Here is a 17,243-nt window from a genome sequence, read left to right on the forward strand (position 1 = left end):
TCCTGGGCAGGCCATTTTGATGCCCAATCACACGTTTTTTAAAGAACTTCTTCCTAATGTACAACCTAAACCTCCCCTTGTTCAGCTTAAGACTGTCCTCTTGTCCTCTGGCTGGTTGCCTGAGAGAAGAGTCTGACCCTCAGCTGGCTACAACTCCTCTCAGGCTGTTTTAGAGAGTAGTGAGGTCTCCCCTGAGCCTCCCTTTCTCCAGGCTAAACAGCCCCAGATATCTCTGTGCATGCCCGTGTGCATGTGTGTGTGTGTGTGTGCTTGTTAATGGAAATAAGCCCAAGTGGGCTGAAATGGCAGATTTAGCATGAAGGTCCAGTGTTTTCAGGCCTCTTTTTTTTTCTGTATGCTTTTTCACTTTCATCACTGTAACATGATGAGCTCACACAGTTTGGCAGGACGAGCAGATTGTGTTCAGCACTGATCTTTCCTCACTGAAGATTTGCAAGTGCTCATAAAATGCCTGTGCACATCAGTTGCCAGTGAAGAGCTAGAGTGTGTTTGTGCTATGAAGGGGATGGTACTGGCACATCTCTGTCTCTCAGTGGTGCCTCTGTTCAAAAGAACTGAGAATCACTGTCTCCAGGTCAGTGTTGTGCCCTGCTGTTCTATCACAGACTGTGGCCTTGCTGCTGTGTTTCCTTGAATTGGTGGTTGAGGGGAAGGTCAGGTAATTACAGCTAGTTCTTGTAGAAATATAGATGAAGTACTTATAAATGGGTACTTATAAGTCTGTTCTATTAAAGAATTGGGAAAGAAATAACAACAGTGCTGACATGCAGCCTTATGTTGCATGTTTTATCCCTACACCTTGCAACCATTTAGAAAGCTGGAGCTACTGTTCCCATTCCAGAGAAGGAGAAACAAGGCTGGAGTGGAAATTGTCCTAAAATCACCCAGTGAGCAAGGAGGAGAACTGAGCCTGGAACCCACCTCCAGAGGGGAAGTTCTGTCTTCTGTGGTGACATGGTGCCTAAGTACAGAAAGGTTATAGCCTGTATCATGAAATGCAGAAAATTGAACTTAAGGCTGTATATCTTTATACACAATTTAAAGCATCCTGGTTCTCAGAGTGCTAAGAACCTCTGGAAACCAGGTTACCTTCTAAAATAAATGCCAGGGTACTAATTTAACACCAAATGCTTTGGCACTTGTCACCTGTTTCTTAGGGGCACCAGATACCCACTAATGTGATTGACATCTCCTCCACCCCAGCAAACAGGCCACCAAGTCTGGCAGGGCTCTCCTCAGCCATGGCTCCCAAGGAGAGGCAGCACTTGGGATACCTGGGGCTGTCGTGAGGACTCTCCTGGTGCTGCCCAGCCTGGCAGTGACCCAGGCTGTGGAGAGCAGGCGATGTGACCATGCCTGGTTCTCCCAAACGCTTGTGCTGCTGCAAGGAGGAGGTTGCCTTGCAAGGCACAGGCTCCAGTTCTCATTTGCTGGGGACAGAGAGAGACAGAGTCTGATTCAATCAGGCTAGAAACAATTCAGTCCTTTGTGTTGAGAGAGAATCAGATGGGGAGTGAAAAGCAGCGTCTCATGGGGAGACTGCTGGTTAGAAAAACACCAGGCAAAGTCAGATCAGAGGGCACTGGCTGATGTGAGCATGCATTGTAAAGATAAGTGCCAGAGCTGAGTATTAACACAGAAGCTAGCTATGATGTAATCTCCTTAAAAGCCTTTTTACCACAAGGTCTATAAATGCTACTGCTTCTCCAGATCATGCTTTAGAGAACAGATTCTCCCTCTGTGCCCTCTAACCCTGCTCTCCTCCAAAAGACCTCAGCAGCTGAAAGCATGTTTTGCCCCTGTTTGAGGGGTTCCTCAGTGCTGGTGGGTCCCATCAGCTTCATCAACAACCAAATAGGATTAAGGCAGGCAGGTCTGGCCCTCAGCCTGTTCATCATTAGGAGCACAGACTTTCCTTCCTACTTTGTTTGACAATCCCTTGACTGCTCTGCTGTAAGGATTGCCATATGTCCATACGTATGTAGAACTCTGAGCTGTTCTCTAGTCTCCCTCTGCGTTTGTACAAAACCAGGACAGGTTATCCTACAAGCTCAGTGTCAGCCATTCCGGGGCATCCTGTGGGATCCTGCCTTGTTTCTGGCCATAGGGCCTGGCTGCACTGAGCTGCTGGTGTCACTGTGCTGGCTTGGGGCAGAGATCTGGCGCCTGCCTGGGAAGTCAGAAAGGGAGTTTGCTGTTTCCACCCCTGTAATGGAGTCTTAGCCAAATCAGTTGTTTGTGTTTACTCCCAAAGAAGAGGAAATACAATCCAGAGGGGAGGACTGGCCAGGAGTCAAAAGACATTTTGTTTTTCTGGCTTTCTCACTGAGGTGCAGTGAGTTTGCACAAGCCACTTCCCCACAATGTGCTTTTACTTATGTTTGCCCAACCAATATTTTTACCTATTATCATTTTATTTTGGTCCTAGCTAAATGTTCTTTTTCTATAAGAATCCCAAATCTGCCAAGGAAAAGCAGCTGCATGACACCTACCAAGAAAGCACAGTAACACGGAGCTTTAGTGAAATCTATTGCTAAACCCAAACCTAAATGTGTGCAGGTTCAATAACTCCTAAAGCTTAGATCTTGAGCATCACACTTAACCTCCCCCACCCAGCTGCTCTCTTCCTTACTGACTATCCATGCTCAGGTTTTTTCACCTGCAGTTCCAGTTCTGTTTCTTGCAATAAGCCATGCACTCCTCTTGTGCCTGTGACCTTCAGAAAATCCTTGCAGAACTACCCCTTTCCTTCACCTCCTGAACACCCCAGTCTCCAAAACTGAGCGTGTTTCTTGTTTCAGAAGAGAAGTGTTTTTAGAAAGGAGGAGAAAACTAAGAAGATGAGGCAACTGAGAGTGTAGAATAACAGTATCTACAGTGTAAGAGCTGCGGGGGAGGGAATTTCTCCAGCATCATTCCCACACATGTTTTTATTATAGCAGAAGTTCCCGCTGCGTAGTGATTGCAGTATCCCCCTTAGAAGTGTAGTAGGAACATATGCACGGAGCAGCTGCATGATATAAACTTGTCTGCAACAAAGTGTGATAAACAGAAGTATCATCTGCTACAGGAATAGCTGATTTCTGCCCGTGTTATTTAACCTAGCTACTCCAGGGAGGCCATAAATCAGGACGGGCTTTCTGCCGAGCACACCGCTATTGCCTGGTTGTTTACCCAGCCGGCTCAGGGCACTCTGGAAATGGCCCTGAGCTCACAGGCTGCAGGAAGGGCAGAAATCTGTAAGGGAGTGAATAAAACCAAACACAGCGTGAGGAAACCTGTCAGGGCTAGACAAGCCACTTCTCCATCAGTGTGGAAAATGCCAGTCCTTCCTGTGGCAAGCCTCTGTCCCTCATCACCGGCCGAGGGCTGCCTCCTGCGGGCAGCTCACCTGAAGGTGAGCTCAAGGGTCCCTCTGGCCCCAGGGCAGGTGCATTGGGGTGCCCTGAGGGTGCAGGTAGTATCTGCAGTCATTGCTTTCTGCCTCTGGAACACACCCCAAGGTCACCCATTTCTTGGTCAGCCTCCTCTCCCCCATCCTCACAGGAAATTTTCCACTTAAATCCAAGAGTGTGGAAGGGAACACTTAGTTTGCCTGTTCTCACAATGTATTTTAGAATAACAGCTGAAGATCTATATTTGTATCAAGTCTAGCAGCACCACAAACTCCACTAGCAGGCTCTTTTAAAGGATTTGTTTTTCCCTTGCTGGCTGCCTCTGACTGTGAGCAGCCCTGGGTACTCACAGCACGTTCCTACTGCATGCATTATCCAAACACATCTGTAGCAGTCCCTACGTGATGAAATGCAGCAAACAGAGGGGATGCTTCAGCTGACACTGACTCACTGATCTCTCCCCAAGGCCCTGGGTTAGGTAACCAGTCTTGTTCCCAGAGAGCCCTCAGCCTCCAGGCTCTGGAGACACTGATCCTGACCTTCAGCTACATTTCTCTTCTCAGCATCATCATGCAGATGCTGGGACAAGGTCCTCAGCTGGCACCAGTCTCACAGCTGGGTGCACTTCTGCTAGTTTACATCACTTAAACCCTTGGACCTTCTTTATTAGCTGCCTAAGGCTTCATCCTATCATACTATGAAATTAATCAGCATTAAATTAATCAGCACTCACTTTAGGGTGAATCTACACTGCTGGGGGGAGTGAAGGGCCTTATGCAAAAGCAGACACGAGGCCTCAGGCTCTGAAATCAGCCTGAAAAGAGGCCTCAGGACTGAAATCAGCTTTCTCAAAAAAGATATGAGCGTGTGATGCGGGCTCTCCTTGTTTCTTGTGCGTTACACGGTGCAGTGCCTAGAGTAAATATCTGAGCCTTGGTGTTTGTGTAACTTCCTCTGCAGGGTTTTTCCTCACAGAACCCAAATTATTTCATATTAATCAGGAGATTAATTGAGCTCCTCTCTTCCACAGGAGCTTGGATGAGATGCCTTGATGTGAAAAGACCCAAACTGTAACACATTCAAAATCCTTCTCCATGTTTAACTGGGAGTTCAGGTTGGACCCTGGAGTGTCCTGGGAGTTTTTTCATACACCTTGACATTTGAAATCACATTTAAACTTCTGCATGTTTTCTGGGCTTGTCTCTGCATCCCCGTGTGATAATGGCTGTAGGAACTAGTGTCTTCTCTGTCTTGCAAATGGGACATCAACATACAATTTACCTGAATATCAAAATAATAAATAAGAGTGAAGATGAAACTAGGACCCAAACCCTGTCTTAGCCAGAAGATTAACAGGTTTCTAGAATATGTGACATACATAGAGATTGCTGAAAACACACGGCCTGCATCTTCCTTTTAATTTCCAACCAAGACTGATAAAACACTTGAGGCCCTTAGAATATGAGCCTGCCTTCAAAATAAAATCCTGTCCTGCTTCCTAGCATGCTAATTAAAAGTACATGGCTGATTCAGGCAGCCTTACAATAGGAAGAGAAATGCTTCAGGCAGAGATGGCAGGGTTTAGCCTGTTGTGAGTATACAATATTAAAAACAGGCAGATGTCTCATAAGGAGGATTATGACAGCACTCTTGACCTTTCTGCAAGATAGGAATAAGAGCAAAAGAAAAACAATAATCAGTTTTGATTTATCTTGAAAGTGCTCTTCCTTTTTTTAGGCATGAAGTTGCCGTTGTAGGGAGGTGATGGGGGTCTCTGTCACCCTTCCCCATCACATCAGTGGGCGCTCACCAGCTGCTTGGGTCTCAGTCTGGGAGTGAATTGACAGACTCCACTGGAGACAGCTCCCCGGGATTACATGTGGGAGCACGGGTCACTGCCTCCCTTGGCTATTTTCCGGCTCAGCCCCGTGTTTGGTTTTGTTTTGGATTTTTTTTTGCCTTGTTTTGCTTTATTCTGTTTTGTTTTTCTTTGCTTTGCAGAGCTGCTGCTGTGGGATTGGCAGTAGGAAGGGGTGCCCTGGTGCAGGCTCCCTGGCTCAGCATCACTGCCAAGAGATGCTCAGGGCCACCAGCTCAGCATGGCCCCCCTCAGAGAGCCCTTTCTGTCTCCTGACAGCCTTGGTTGTGTCACTTGATAATGTCCCAGCATGCCCATGCAAAGAGCAATTAGCCTAAAACCCATATGGTAATGGAAAGTAATACCACTAATCAAAATAAATTATGGGAGCACTAGATTTTGAAATGATGAGCTTTATAAACTGCAGCCATGACCACTACAGATAACCTGATGGTGTATCCAAGGATTCGAAGTCCTGTTTCTAGATTCTGTCTCAGGCAGTACATGTATTGTTTTTACAACATACACAAAACTATTTAATGCTTAACCCAGAAGATTAAAACAGCTTCATCACAGTTTTTTGTTGGAAGCTCAGAGCCATTTTGAGAATGACCACTGAGATCTGATCCAAAAAAAATCAGAGAACTTCTTGGGAATTTCAAGGAAACATTCTTTCCAGTGATAGAATCTTTATTTTTGTGCCTAGACATTGAGGGAAACCCTCAATAGCTGAGCTAATCTTTTCTGGTATGCACATTTCTGGCTAGAGCCAGCTGTGTACAGATACTTTCTAACATTAGAGCCAGAGCTGTGTCTTTATGCTGGGTCTTCAAAACAAATTTAGTCAAAAAAAGCAGGTGTAAGATTTTTGTGATGCTGAACAGTTTGATCTGAAAGCACTCTTTTGTTAATTTGTTTTGAATAAGTTGGATCCATCTGCCCACTACAGGGCTGAAATGGGTTTATCTGCTCATTGTATTTATTTAGGCCTGGTGCCATTGGGAATAGGAGAAGGTGATAGCCCTGTAAAAGTAAACCTAACCAACATTTGTACTTCATAAATTTTAAGGCCAAGAGATAAAAGGCATTGTACTCATGTGGACTTTCCAGAGCCAGAGCATTTTCTTTACTTATTCAAGTCTTATGCTGAGTCCAATCTCTTCAGCTGAATTTAGACCTCTAAAGTAAAAATGAAAAGACTACCTTAAACTAAGTTTTTTGTTTAAGTACTCCAGCAGAAGTGATAGACTATGGAAATGACTAACTATCCTTAATGATCATAATTACCCTATTTCTAATCTAGATATGTTTATCTCCATTTGTAGTTGAATGCATTCCCAAGTCATTTGCAAACTGTATCAGTTTCATCACCCTATTTTGGGGGGCTGAAGGGGGAGGTCACTCTTAAAAACCACATTTTTCCTGCAGTGACTTTCCATTTGTAGTTAGATTTTGGGACATACCGGTTCTCTGGCTTTTAGCTCAATTTATGTGTGCCACACTTACTCTGTGTGTAGCTTTATAGTTTCATAAGCCCAGCATCACAGAGCACCCTCTGTGGCCAGGCTGGCCAGCCCTCAGCTCTCAGAAGCCCAGTGGGATGACAAAGGGACTTGTGGCACCCAGGGGTGTCCTCCACTCCCTGGTACACCTCTGTGAGGGACAGCAGCCTGTGGCTTGTTTCTTTACTCAAGGGAAAGGGCACAATTTGGCACAATTATAAAATTGTGCCTAAAACAATTTAGTTTTTAGGGTTTTATAATGTGTTTGAAAGGTGTGGTACAAACAAGCTGGAGAATTGCTTTCCTGCACTTCATCATGGGTGAAGATGATGAAACAAGGGGACACTGACATTGTTATAGGTAGTGTGGGACATCTTCTGCTCAGTGTGTTTGTAGTGATGTCAGCATCTCCCTGAGGAGCCTTTGGGACCCACATGTGTGCTCACCTTCTGCTCAGTGTGTTTGTAGTGATGTCAGTATCTCCCAGAGGAGCCTTTGGGACCCACATGTGTGCTCACCTTCTGCTCAGTGTGTTTGTAGTGATGTCAGCATCTCCCAGAGGAGCCTTTGGGACCCACATGTGTGCTCACCTTCTGCTCAGTGTGTTTGTAGTGATGTCAGCATCTCCCTGAGGAGCATTTGGGACCCACATGTGTGCCCTTTCAGGGAGTGCCTGTGAAATGCACTGCTCCTCCATGCAAGGTGCCAGAAATTACCTCACCCAGGGTCATTTCTCACCACTGAGAGCTCATTGACACCTGTGGGCTAAGCCCTTCTCCCCAGGTGCAGGTGATAAGCAGGGATCTGGTGGTCAAGCACAAGATGGGGCACCTCCCCAGCCCCAGGGACAGCTGTGAGCCCCAGCCCCAGGGAGCTGGGGCATCAATGCCTCCCTAGCATCAGGAGCTCAGTGTGGGGCTCACTAGGAGGCTCCTCTCTGAAGATGTGGTTCTTCCCAGGCATCCTGCTGATTCTTTGGGGAGTTCCCTCTCAGCTGACACTTCTTGCTGCACACAGAGGAGTCATCCATGCAGGGCAGGCTCAGCCTTCCCACCATCATAAGGGGATTAAATGCAGTTCTTCCTCAGAGGATAATTGTGAGGAGAAATGCATTAAGGACATAGAAATGCCAGGGTGTGAGGGCTATGTGAACACATACTGAGAAAGGCAGAAAAGAACATGTAACTATGAGCTTTTTGAAAAAGGAGTGGGCATTTCAAAGGAAAACAAGATTAGCACTGCATTAATAAGGAGTAGAAAGATAAAGTAATTTTTAAATTTGTATGAAACCACAAGCCACTAGGAAACAGCTTGGTAGCTTCCAGCATTTCTTGTGCTTCTTTTTGAGTGCCCAGTCTGGAGCAGTGGGGAAAAGAACTGTGCCAGGTGGGTTAGGCATTAGCAATTCTTATTTTTCTGTCATTAATGACTGCATCTAGGATTAATGTTTACTATTCAATCCCACACATATCTGTTTATTCTCTGTGGAAAAGTGCTGTGACAAACCATCAAGGACTACATGGTGTACAGACATGTGACAAGCCTGGCTTTGTATCCTGCCTCTGCCATTTGTCAGTGTCATTGTCAGGGCAGCCCAGGCTCACCACTGTTTTACTTTCTGACTAGTTTGGTTGATCCTGCCTTCAAAGAGCAAGGGCTAGAGAAGGACAGCCCCACTTCTCCCATTTTCTGTGCTCTCACCAAATTTTACATGGCACCTGCTGATGGAGGGTTGTCCTTTTACTTCACTGCTCCCTTTTGTGTTTTACAGGACAGCACCAGAAGGGTAGAGTTGACCTTGACACTGCCTGCTCCTTCATGCAAACATTTTGTCATCTTTGAAATGCATTCTGTTCTGGAATCTAACAACACTGAAAACTTCCAGAGGATATTAAAATCATTAGCTTTATCAAAACACAGTAAATGGTTCCATCACCCACTGAAAGCAGACTTCCTCAACTGACATAGTAATAAAGTAGAAATTCAGTTGCTGGGGCACTCTAGAAGTGAACATTGTCAAAGAGGAAGCTGAGAACCACTAGTTGTCAAGCTGTTTGGTTTATTACTTTAATTGCTTCTTACAACTCTTTACCTAGTCTTTTCCTAAGGTGCTGCTTGTAGATCCCTTGGGGTGAATGTTGCCAACTCCTTTATATGTCTTGTAATTGAAAAAAAGAAGTTTTCTCAGGAATTGTATCATTCACTATTTAATCTATTGAGTGATAATCTAAGGATATGTGTCTTTCCCTAATCAAACACAGGAGACAGAGGAGATGCCAGATCACAAGAAATGATACTGGACTGATGTCATGTTTTAGCTTGTGCAGCTATTTGTGATGTGTACTGGACATTCAAAATACGAAATTAAACAATGAGGCTCATAATAGTGCCTTTTGCTATATTTCATTCTCTCACCTACTTAGCTGAGAATATAGATAAACACAGTCCCATCAACTGATTCATTATTAAATGTCCCTTAAGGGGACCAAAATTCTCATGGAATTTATGTGGTTGCAGAGGCTGTGCTAAGGCTCTCTCCTCCCTCTGCAATACACTGATACTGCTCTAGGCATTGGCTGTTACCATCCTTCAGGAAATGTCTCCCCTCAAAGCAAGGGAAAAGGAACATAGCCCTGAAGGAAAATATTTTAACTAAATGTCACCAGATACAAAATATTTCTTATTTTGAGTGGGACTTAAATAGACAATTCTAGCCCTAAATGTAATAAGAAAAACATAATAATAATAATAGTAATAATAATAATAATAATAATAGTAATAATAATAATAATAATAATAATAATAATAATAATAATAATAATAATAATAATAATAATAATAGCTTGTATTTCCACAAGTTAACTTTTCTTAATGCTAACATATCTTGATAATTTGGCTTAGAATTCAAAGGTAGTGGAAAGGAAAATAAGATTGTCAACTATAATACTCCGAAAGCAATTAGTAAGTGTAATAGAACTCAAATTCTTTTAAAACAGATCCCCCTTCTCACTCCAAGGGTACAGTAATATTAGCTACAATACAGATTGGTAGGCACTGCTTTGGCTCCCAACTAACCTCCCCTAATGGGGTTTGAAAACATGCTCTTATCAGCATAATATCCCTCTCTAAAATTAAATCTGATGCAGCTGGAGATGGCGAATGCAGAGGAAGAAGATGTTTCCCTCGGGTAGCAGAGCTGAGCCTTTCTCCTTCGTGCTGAGAACCAGGTTGTAGATAACACTGACACAGAGAACTTGGTCATCTGGGGACTGTGACAAGAAATATTTAGTACCAATAAGAGAAATTGATTGCTTGGGGAAAAGAAAGAAATGGATCCTAAATGTGAAATAACATCTTTGCATGTAACTGTGATCCTGGTGTAGTGCTACTGCGTGAGTGACTGAAGCATATCTGATAATACCCTGTTGATTTGGGAGAATTAATGCATTTTTCCACTCTCTTTTTACAGCTCCCAAGTCTACCTTTTGTCCCACTGAAGAGACCTGGTGGCCAGGCCTGGTTATTATCATTGCAGTATGCTGCGCCACACTAGTGTTCCTCTTTGTAGTTGTCATCATTTGCTACAAAGCCATAAAAAGGTAAGGCTCCAGAAGCTTTCACTGTGCTTAGGGCAATGCAGCCCCACAGAAGCTGACCCAAGACTCGTCTCATGATATCTTATTTAGTTTAAAGGCATCCAAAAGGCAAAATGCATCCTCTAGCCAGTGTGTGTTTTCATTGGAAAGTCATTTCATGTACCCTATCCTGCACGTGTAAAGGGTGTAGTTCAATGCAGTCATGGGCATGAGGAAGAGAAAAACTAGAAACAGGACAGAGCTACATTGTTCAGATTGATAAGAACTTGCCCAAAGTCAATTGCTGCATGGTCTTGGTGAATGTGGAGAGCTTCAGCTTGGCCAAGAGTAGAGGTAGGAAACACTGTATAACAACTTGTGTTTGAACACTACTTCTGGTAATGTTCAAAATTTACATGTGGGATGTGAGATTCTTTGCCCAGGTCCATTACTGATTTTAGCATTTCAAATTATAGTAAACACTTACAACTCAAAATCTACAGTAATACGTGTCGTTTTTCATTTGGAGGCCATACTTCTAATTTATTCTTGCTTCAAAATTATAACATACAGATGAAATTCAAAACCTTTCTCTCTTAATGTAAAAGTCTCTGTGAAGCCTGTGTACAACAGTAAGTAGTGGCCATTTCAGCCCATTTCTGTCTTTGCAATGGCTGCACTTGCCTAGGCCTCAAGTAGTTAGGAAGTATTGACTTCAGTTGCACAGAAAAATATGAGTGAAAATAATTTCTTCACTTAAATAAAAAAATATATTTCTGGTGGAAAAGGTCAAAACTTTAACGTTTCCATTTTAAGATTCCAGAAGCAAGTCCGAAGGGTTGATTTAGAAGAGAAAGTAGGCCGGATGGATGAAGGTTCATTTCTCCTCTGTTGTTTTTAGTATGGCTCTGACAACACCCCACATCTGAGTGTTTGTGGTGTCACTGTTTTACACTGGGAGGGTCGTGGCTGGGAGCTATTAGTATATCCACGTGACCCAGTCTGCAGTAGAGAATGCACAATTCCCATCCATAGCTCTCATGAGACACTGCAGCGACATCTGAATCTCAGCTTGGATTAAATGACTGTATTTTCATCTTCATGATTCCTGAGTGATAATATTTTGGAGTGAGGGAAAAAGGAAAATAAGTAAAAATACTTCTCATGAAAAATATAATGTGTGTACAACATGATTGCAAGATTTTTGTTGAGCCTCGGTGGGGATATCCCAATGGTGGAGCACTGGACATGTTTTGTGGTTGTTGAAAAATTTATGCTGGATTTGAAAGAGCATCAAAAAGGGAGAAGTCCAGCAAGAAGAGAAAGTTCTCTATTTTAGATCTTATTAAATTTGCATAAGTATTTTTGCTATTCTAGTTTAGCTAAAGTGAATGTTTATTATTTCAGGGGAGCTGGAAAGCTTTCACTCTAGCAACTGCACTTCAAAAAATTATCTTTGGAGGCCTCAGATTGGCATCCAATTGAATTGGTAATGCAGTGCGAAGTCTCACACTTTGCAGTTGCTGGTTTACCATTGCTGCTCATTTGTGTTTGTTAACCCACTGCCAAATTGTGAATGATTTGTGTCAAGGCTGCAAAATATCTGTATGAGAGCAGTAACTCTCCAGGGCAACTTGTACCTCACGAGGAATTGCTTTTCAAATCTGCTGTGATGCTGGTAGATAGCAGCAATAAATGGGAGGAACAGAAATTAAATTAAAAGAGACAAATTTAGAGCTGCCTTGCAAAGGTTTGGGGAATTCACATACAGTCTCATGCTTCAGTGCAAAATAATACTGATACTTGATGAAGACACCCATTATTTGTCAACAGTATGAAAATCAAGCCCACTGCTTGAACAGGCATTAGGCTCAGAGAAGAGTGAAAATTCCTCTTAGATCTTCTTATTTTTGACATTCACACTGCTGACAAATGCTAAGCTGAAAACCACTCAGATGTGGAATGGACAGCTATGAAAGAAAATCGTATTAATTATAATTTTACAGGGTAACTAGAGCATTTCTTTTCATCAATGGGTCCTTGTTAAGACAGTTCTGCTAAAAGAATGCCCTGAAGGGCTTGGCAGAATTCCCCAGTAGTTCAGGTTTCTTGATCCACTGTAAAAGATATCTGTCAATAAATGCTGGGATATAAGATCAGACACTTCACAAGAAAAGCATCTCTGGCTTCAACACAGTATTATTACATATCATTGAGCTGAACTGGCTTTAGCTAATGTGAGAAATCCTTCACTCTGTTTTTGCTGGAAGGTAGAAGTGACTAGAGAAAGAGTAAGGGGATTAATCTGGGTGATGCTAAAGCCCAGTGTTCCTCCAGTGTGTTCCCAGGTTTGGGCTCCCTAAGCATACTCTGCCCTGTCCTTCCTCATCCCCTCATCCCACCAGCTCTCCTCTGCCCTTCTCCTCCTGGGCCCTCCTTCCTGCACAGACAGAACTGGGACTTCTGTCACTGCAACCCTTCTGACAAATCTGTCTAGTCCCTTCACTGAGAAGGTGCTGAGGAGTGAAGTAACAGCAGTCCTCTGGTTGTAGGGTGCCACAAGGGTTCAGTGCTTTAGTAGGAAAGTGCAGGCAGGGATTTATTTGCATTGAGTCTGGTTTTGTAGTATTAATCCCTCACTTTCATAAGAATCAAATTTGGAGTGAAAAAGAAAAATCCTATTGTGCTTAAGTTGAAATCTCATTTACTGGTTTCAAAGGGCCAGACCCAGTCAAACTCTCTTATGTCTGCTTTTCTGTAGCAGGAAGAGAGGCAGTGACCTCGAGGTATCATAACTCAACCTTGTTTTTATTCAATCTATATATAAACTGTGTCTTCTGGGGTAGTCTGTTTTCCCTCATAAAAGCTAAAACTCCAGTGTATCACCAACTTTAGGCACTAAAGTGATTTGTACTAAAATACAGCCTAGTGGATTGGTGCTTCTTTGTGTATAATAACTACCAGAACCAAGCAAATACACTTCTACCTCCATTTCTGCATCCAGCCTGGAAATACTCCAAGGTCCTTCCAATATGAAATGGTCATAAGAAATGCTGAGATCCATCCCAGTGAATGGATTTCACCTCTCTGGTCTATGAGGGAACCTTCACCAAGTTGCATCCATCAACTTTAATACTCAGATGGGTTGAACTTTGGGAAGATACATATGAAGTGACAGTTCAAAGGTGCTTCAAGCAACTTTTTAATTCCCTCTGTGTGTTGCTGGTGACCACAGCATTGGACACTCCATGACTGGCCCACCAGGTACAGATGTGTGCTGCTGCACAGATCTAGCACCAGAGGAGACTACACATGATCTTGTGTTGGACTGCAGCATGGTTACATGATGAAAGCACCCTCAGTTTGGCAGTGGAGAAATAGAAATTTTTATGGTCTTGGAGGGGTAATTCCACTTTTTAAAAAAATTTAGATTTCCTTTTAAGAATCTTTTCCATAGCACAACAGAAAAACATTATTGATAGTCAGTTAGCTCCATCTGTGACATTTTATATTTCTAGGACATGCTTAATCAATGGCTTAATCAATCAGTGTAAGCAGTGGGACTTTTCCATACATTTCATGGATAAAAAAAGTGATCTCACAACCAGTGATTTCTGTAGCACATAGAAAGAGCAGATGAATAACTGCTTCAAAATCTAGAATGCTTCCAAGTAATTCTCGACCATGTCTTTGTCTGTGAAAACCTGCCATTCTCACTCTTTCTCCAAAAGACTGTAATCAAAAAGTAAAAGCAGGAGGTCTAAAGACAATCCATAAACTAACACAGGGTGGAGAAAACCACATTATTTCAGTATTATGTGATTTTTGGGTTTGGGAATGTGCACCATGAATGCCAGCAGCTCTAACAAACCTTCGTCTGGTGTAAATCAATGCAGATTCAAAAACAATCAGTGGAATTCAATTCATTTCAATCAGCTCTGGAGGTGACTGTCTCTTAAGCTTTTTTTAACATCTGCAAGTACCTGAATAATAGTAAGACACTAAGACTAGAGGGAAGAGGGAAGTAAACACAGTAAAGAGGATTAACGAGAGTTGTTTGGTAAATAAGCAACTGAGATGGGGGAGAGCGGGACATGCAGTGTGTAATCCTATTTCTGCAGCTCACTGGTGTGTCAGTGTCTGTGAGGGGAGTAAGATATTTACATAAAAGGGAAAAATAAATCCCTGGCTCCCTGTATAAAATTAAGATAACAGAGCCATCTGTCAAACCTCGAAGGGGAAAGCAAAGCTGAGCATCCTAGTCTTTATGACAAGTGATGTGCCACCTATTCAACCTGTCAGGGAGTGTTTCAGATGGCTTTCAAACATGTGAAAAATATATGCTCAGTATCTCTGGAACATCCCTGTAGTCTGAGATGACCCATGAGCAGGTCACTGTGCCTGGTGATGTGGCTTCTCGGTTCTGCTGGATTTCAGGTAGGATGGATCCATCTGTTCTCAGATGTACTGCAGGGTTTGATGCCAAAGAGCCCCACTGCTAGATCAGCAGGGAAAGCGGGCTGATGATAGCCAAGCTTTACATGATATACCTTTTATTCACTGCTCTAACTTTGTGAAGCCACTGTTTTATATGTGTCTCATAGCCTGAGAAAAAGGTACCATAAATGCCTACGTAGGCACTTCTTTAAATAGGTGCTGAGTTCACCTTCAAATAATAATTAAATGGAAGAAAATATTGTACTGAAATAAAATTACAGGTCATATTTAAACTGTCTTAAAATTCATTGCTCAGGTATTTTTAGGGTGCTTAGCGTTTGTGTGTGATTTATGGCCCCTGTATACTGCAAAGTCTAGTTTCAGAAGCAGGAGCAAGGTTCTGAAATCTTGCTTTGTTTAACAAGATACCTGCAAGGGGAAGACACTGAGACTGTCTTAAGGAGGCCAAGAACTGGCAGTGGGCGCTGTGGTGAGGGTGTCCCATGGTGCAGGGATTTATGTCCCACTAAAAAAGCTCTGGCTCTGCACTTTTTCCCCAGCCACTTTTGTACCACTCACTCCTCTAAAGAGAAAGAACAGTGTAGTCCTCTGCACGGTCTTCTCCTATAAGCCACTGAGACTAAGCATGATCTAGTCCAAAGTCAGTATTAAGTGCAAAAAAAGCAGTGCTGTTTAGCCTGAGCAGAGAAGACAAAAACCTAAATGCATTTAATTGCTTTGAAGAGCAATTCACAGCATGACTGATGACAGACAGGTCAAGGTGAATTGAAATTGTTAATCTCTCCTATTCTCCCTGACACATTAGAGGAGTTTGTACTGAAATGGTGCCTTAATTCCTTGCAGATGAAGGGAAAGACAGTAATTACTCAGAAGATAAAGTGAGATAGTTGGTGGAAAGGATAGGTTTAGAACTATTGTTTGAGTGGGAGACACCCAAAGGGAAGAAGAAGGTCTGTGGGGGCAGACCTCTGTGCCTTTGATGCAATTCATTGATGCCAGACCAGATCAGCTCTGCAAAAGAGATCAATCCCTAAGAAGTCATCCCTAAGAATCATACAAAGACCTCGGGAATGTTACTGAGGGCAGCTGAGATAAAGGCAGATTTTAATATTTTGGAAAAGTAAGGAAAAGATCTTTTCATTGTGGCCTGATTCCACTGTCTGAATGTTGATGTTTATCATCAACAGAATTAGTATCAACCACTGAACACCACTGTCCAGGTCTTCTGTCACCTCCAAGCAAAGCCCAACATCCCCATGTGTTGCTTACCCTCTATGCCTAGTCATCTCGTGGTGAATTGACTCCCACCCTTGGAATGTGGCTGCAGATGACCTACTAAAGACAATTTAAATACCCTGAGCAACCAGTCTTTCTGCAGGAGATCCCATTTTTCAGTCATCAAGAAATGAGTTCATAAAATCACTGCTTGATGAAAACTGAGTGCTAATACAAGGAAAATCAATTGTTCTACCAAACAGTATTGAAGTCTGGCTGTTGTTTGGGCAACAATTTTGAGGGTATTATTTATGAGACAAGCTTTTGAAGAGATTTACAGCTTGACCCAAGCCCAGTGGGGATGCCAGAGCTCTGCTGTATTTATTCTGCTGATTCAGTGGCATCAGTGGGGATTTTGGACAGAGGACTGGTAGTGCGTGCTGCCCGATGCTTTTTGATGCACCAAGATGGAGAAGGATTGGTGTAATTTTTTAAGCAGAATAGCAAAAGTACTGCAACTACTTGTTAGGCTCTTTTGACAGTTCGAGGGCTGTTGAGTGAAGTGGGTAAAATAAGCTTTTACTTGGAGACATGGCTCAGCCAAGCCACATGGGCACTGCTGGGCAGAGCAGTTTGTTTTGCTCCTGTCTGTGCAAAATGTGTTGGTCAGAAAAGCAGAAGGATCTGCTCTCCAGTGCTGTCAGTCTAAGATTTTTATAAGTACTACACCTTTTTGTAACTGTTGTAGGGCCGGATTGCTCTGTCTCTTCTAAGTTATGCAAACTCACAAATTCTGCTAGGGAGAAAGTTTGTGGTCATAAATGGATAAAATGCTCCACTGTTTCTCATAGCCAGGAACACTGAAAGCCTCCAACAGGCTTTAGTCCTTAGCATAAAACAAGTGGTCCAGTTGTTTCAGAGAAAAGGCTCTTATGAATCATTTTGCACTTGTTTACTCCTAATTTGTGATATATTGACAAAGGTGCCAACAAAAATCTGTAGAGCATTATGGTCTGTCCTGTGAAAAATGAATTTTTCAGTGTGACCAGAAAGAAACTTGTCATTTTTTCTGTTTTCTACTGCAGATGAGGGTGCCACATTGAATGGGCAGAAGTCTACCTATAAGCCAAGTATTGCTGAGAGTTACTGCCTCAGTGCAACTCTGAGAGCCATGGGTGGATTTTACACACTTGTGACAGAATATAATGCTCATACTGGT

General features: G+C 42.9%; 1 protein-coding gene across 1 annotated transcript in view; it reads left to right on the top strand.

Annotated features, from left to right (window-relative positions):
- Positions 1-17,243, top strand: part of PRIMA1 (proline rich membrane anchor 1) — a 49,921-nt gene that overhangs the window by 18,213 nt on the left and 14,465 nt on the right. The window contains exon 3 of the mRNA XM_084207293.1: positions 10,246-10,375. Coding sequence (XP_084063419.1) covers positions 10,246-10,375 — 130 coding nt within the window. The remainder of the gene's footprint in view (positions 1-10,245; positions 10,376-17,243) is intronic.

Source organism: Fringilla coelebs (assembly GCF_963513975.1).
Source record: "Fringilla coelebs genome assembly, chromosome: 6".
NCBI classification, from domain to species: Eukaryota; Metazoa; Chordata; class Aves; order Passeriformes; family Fringillidae; genus Fringilla; species Fringilla coelebs.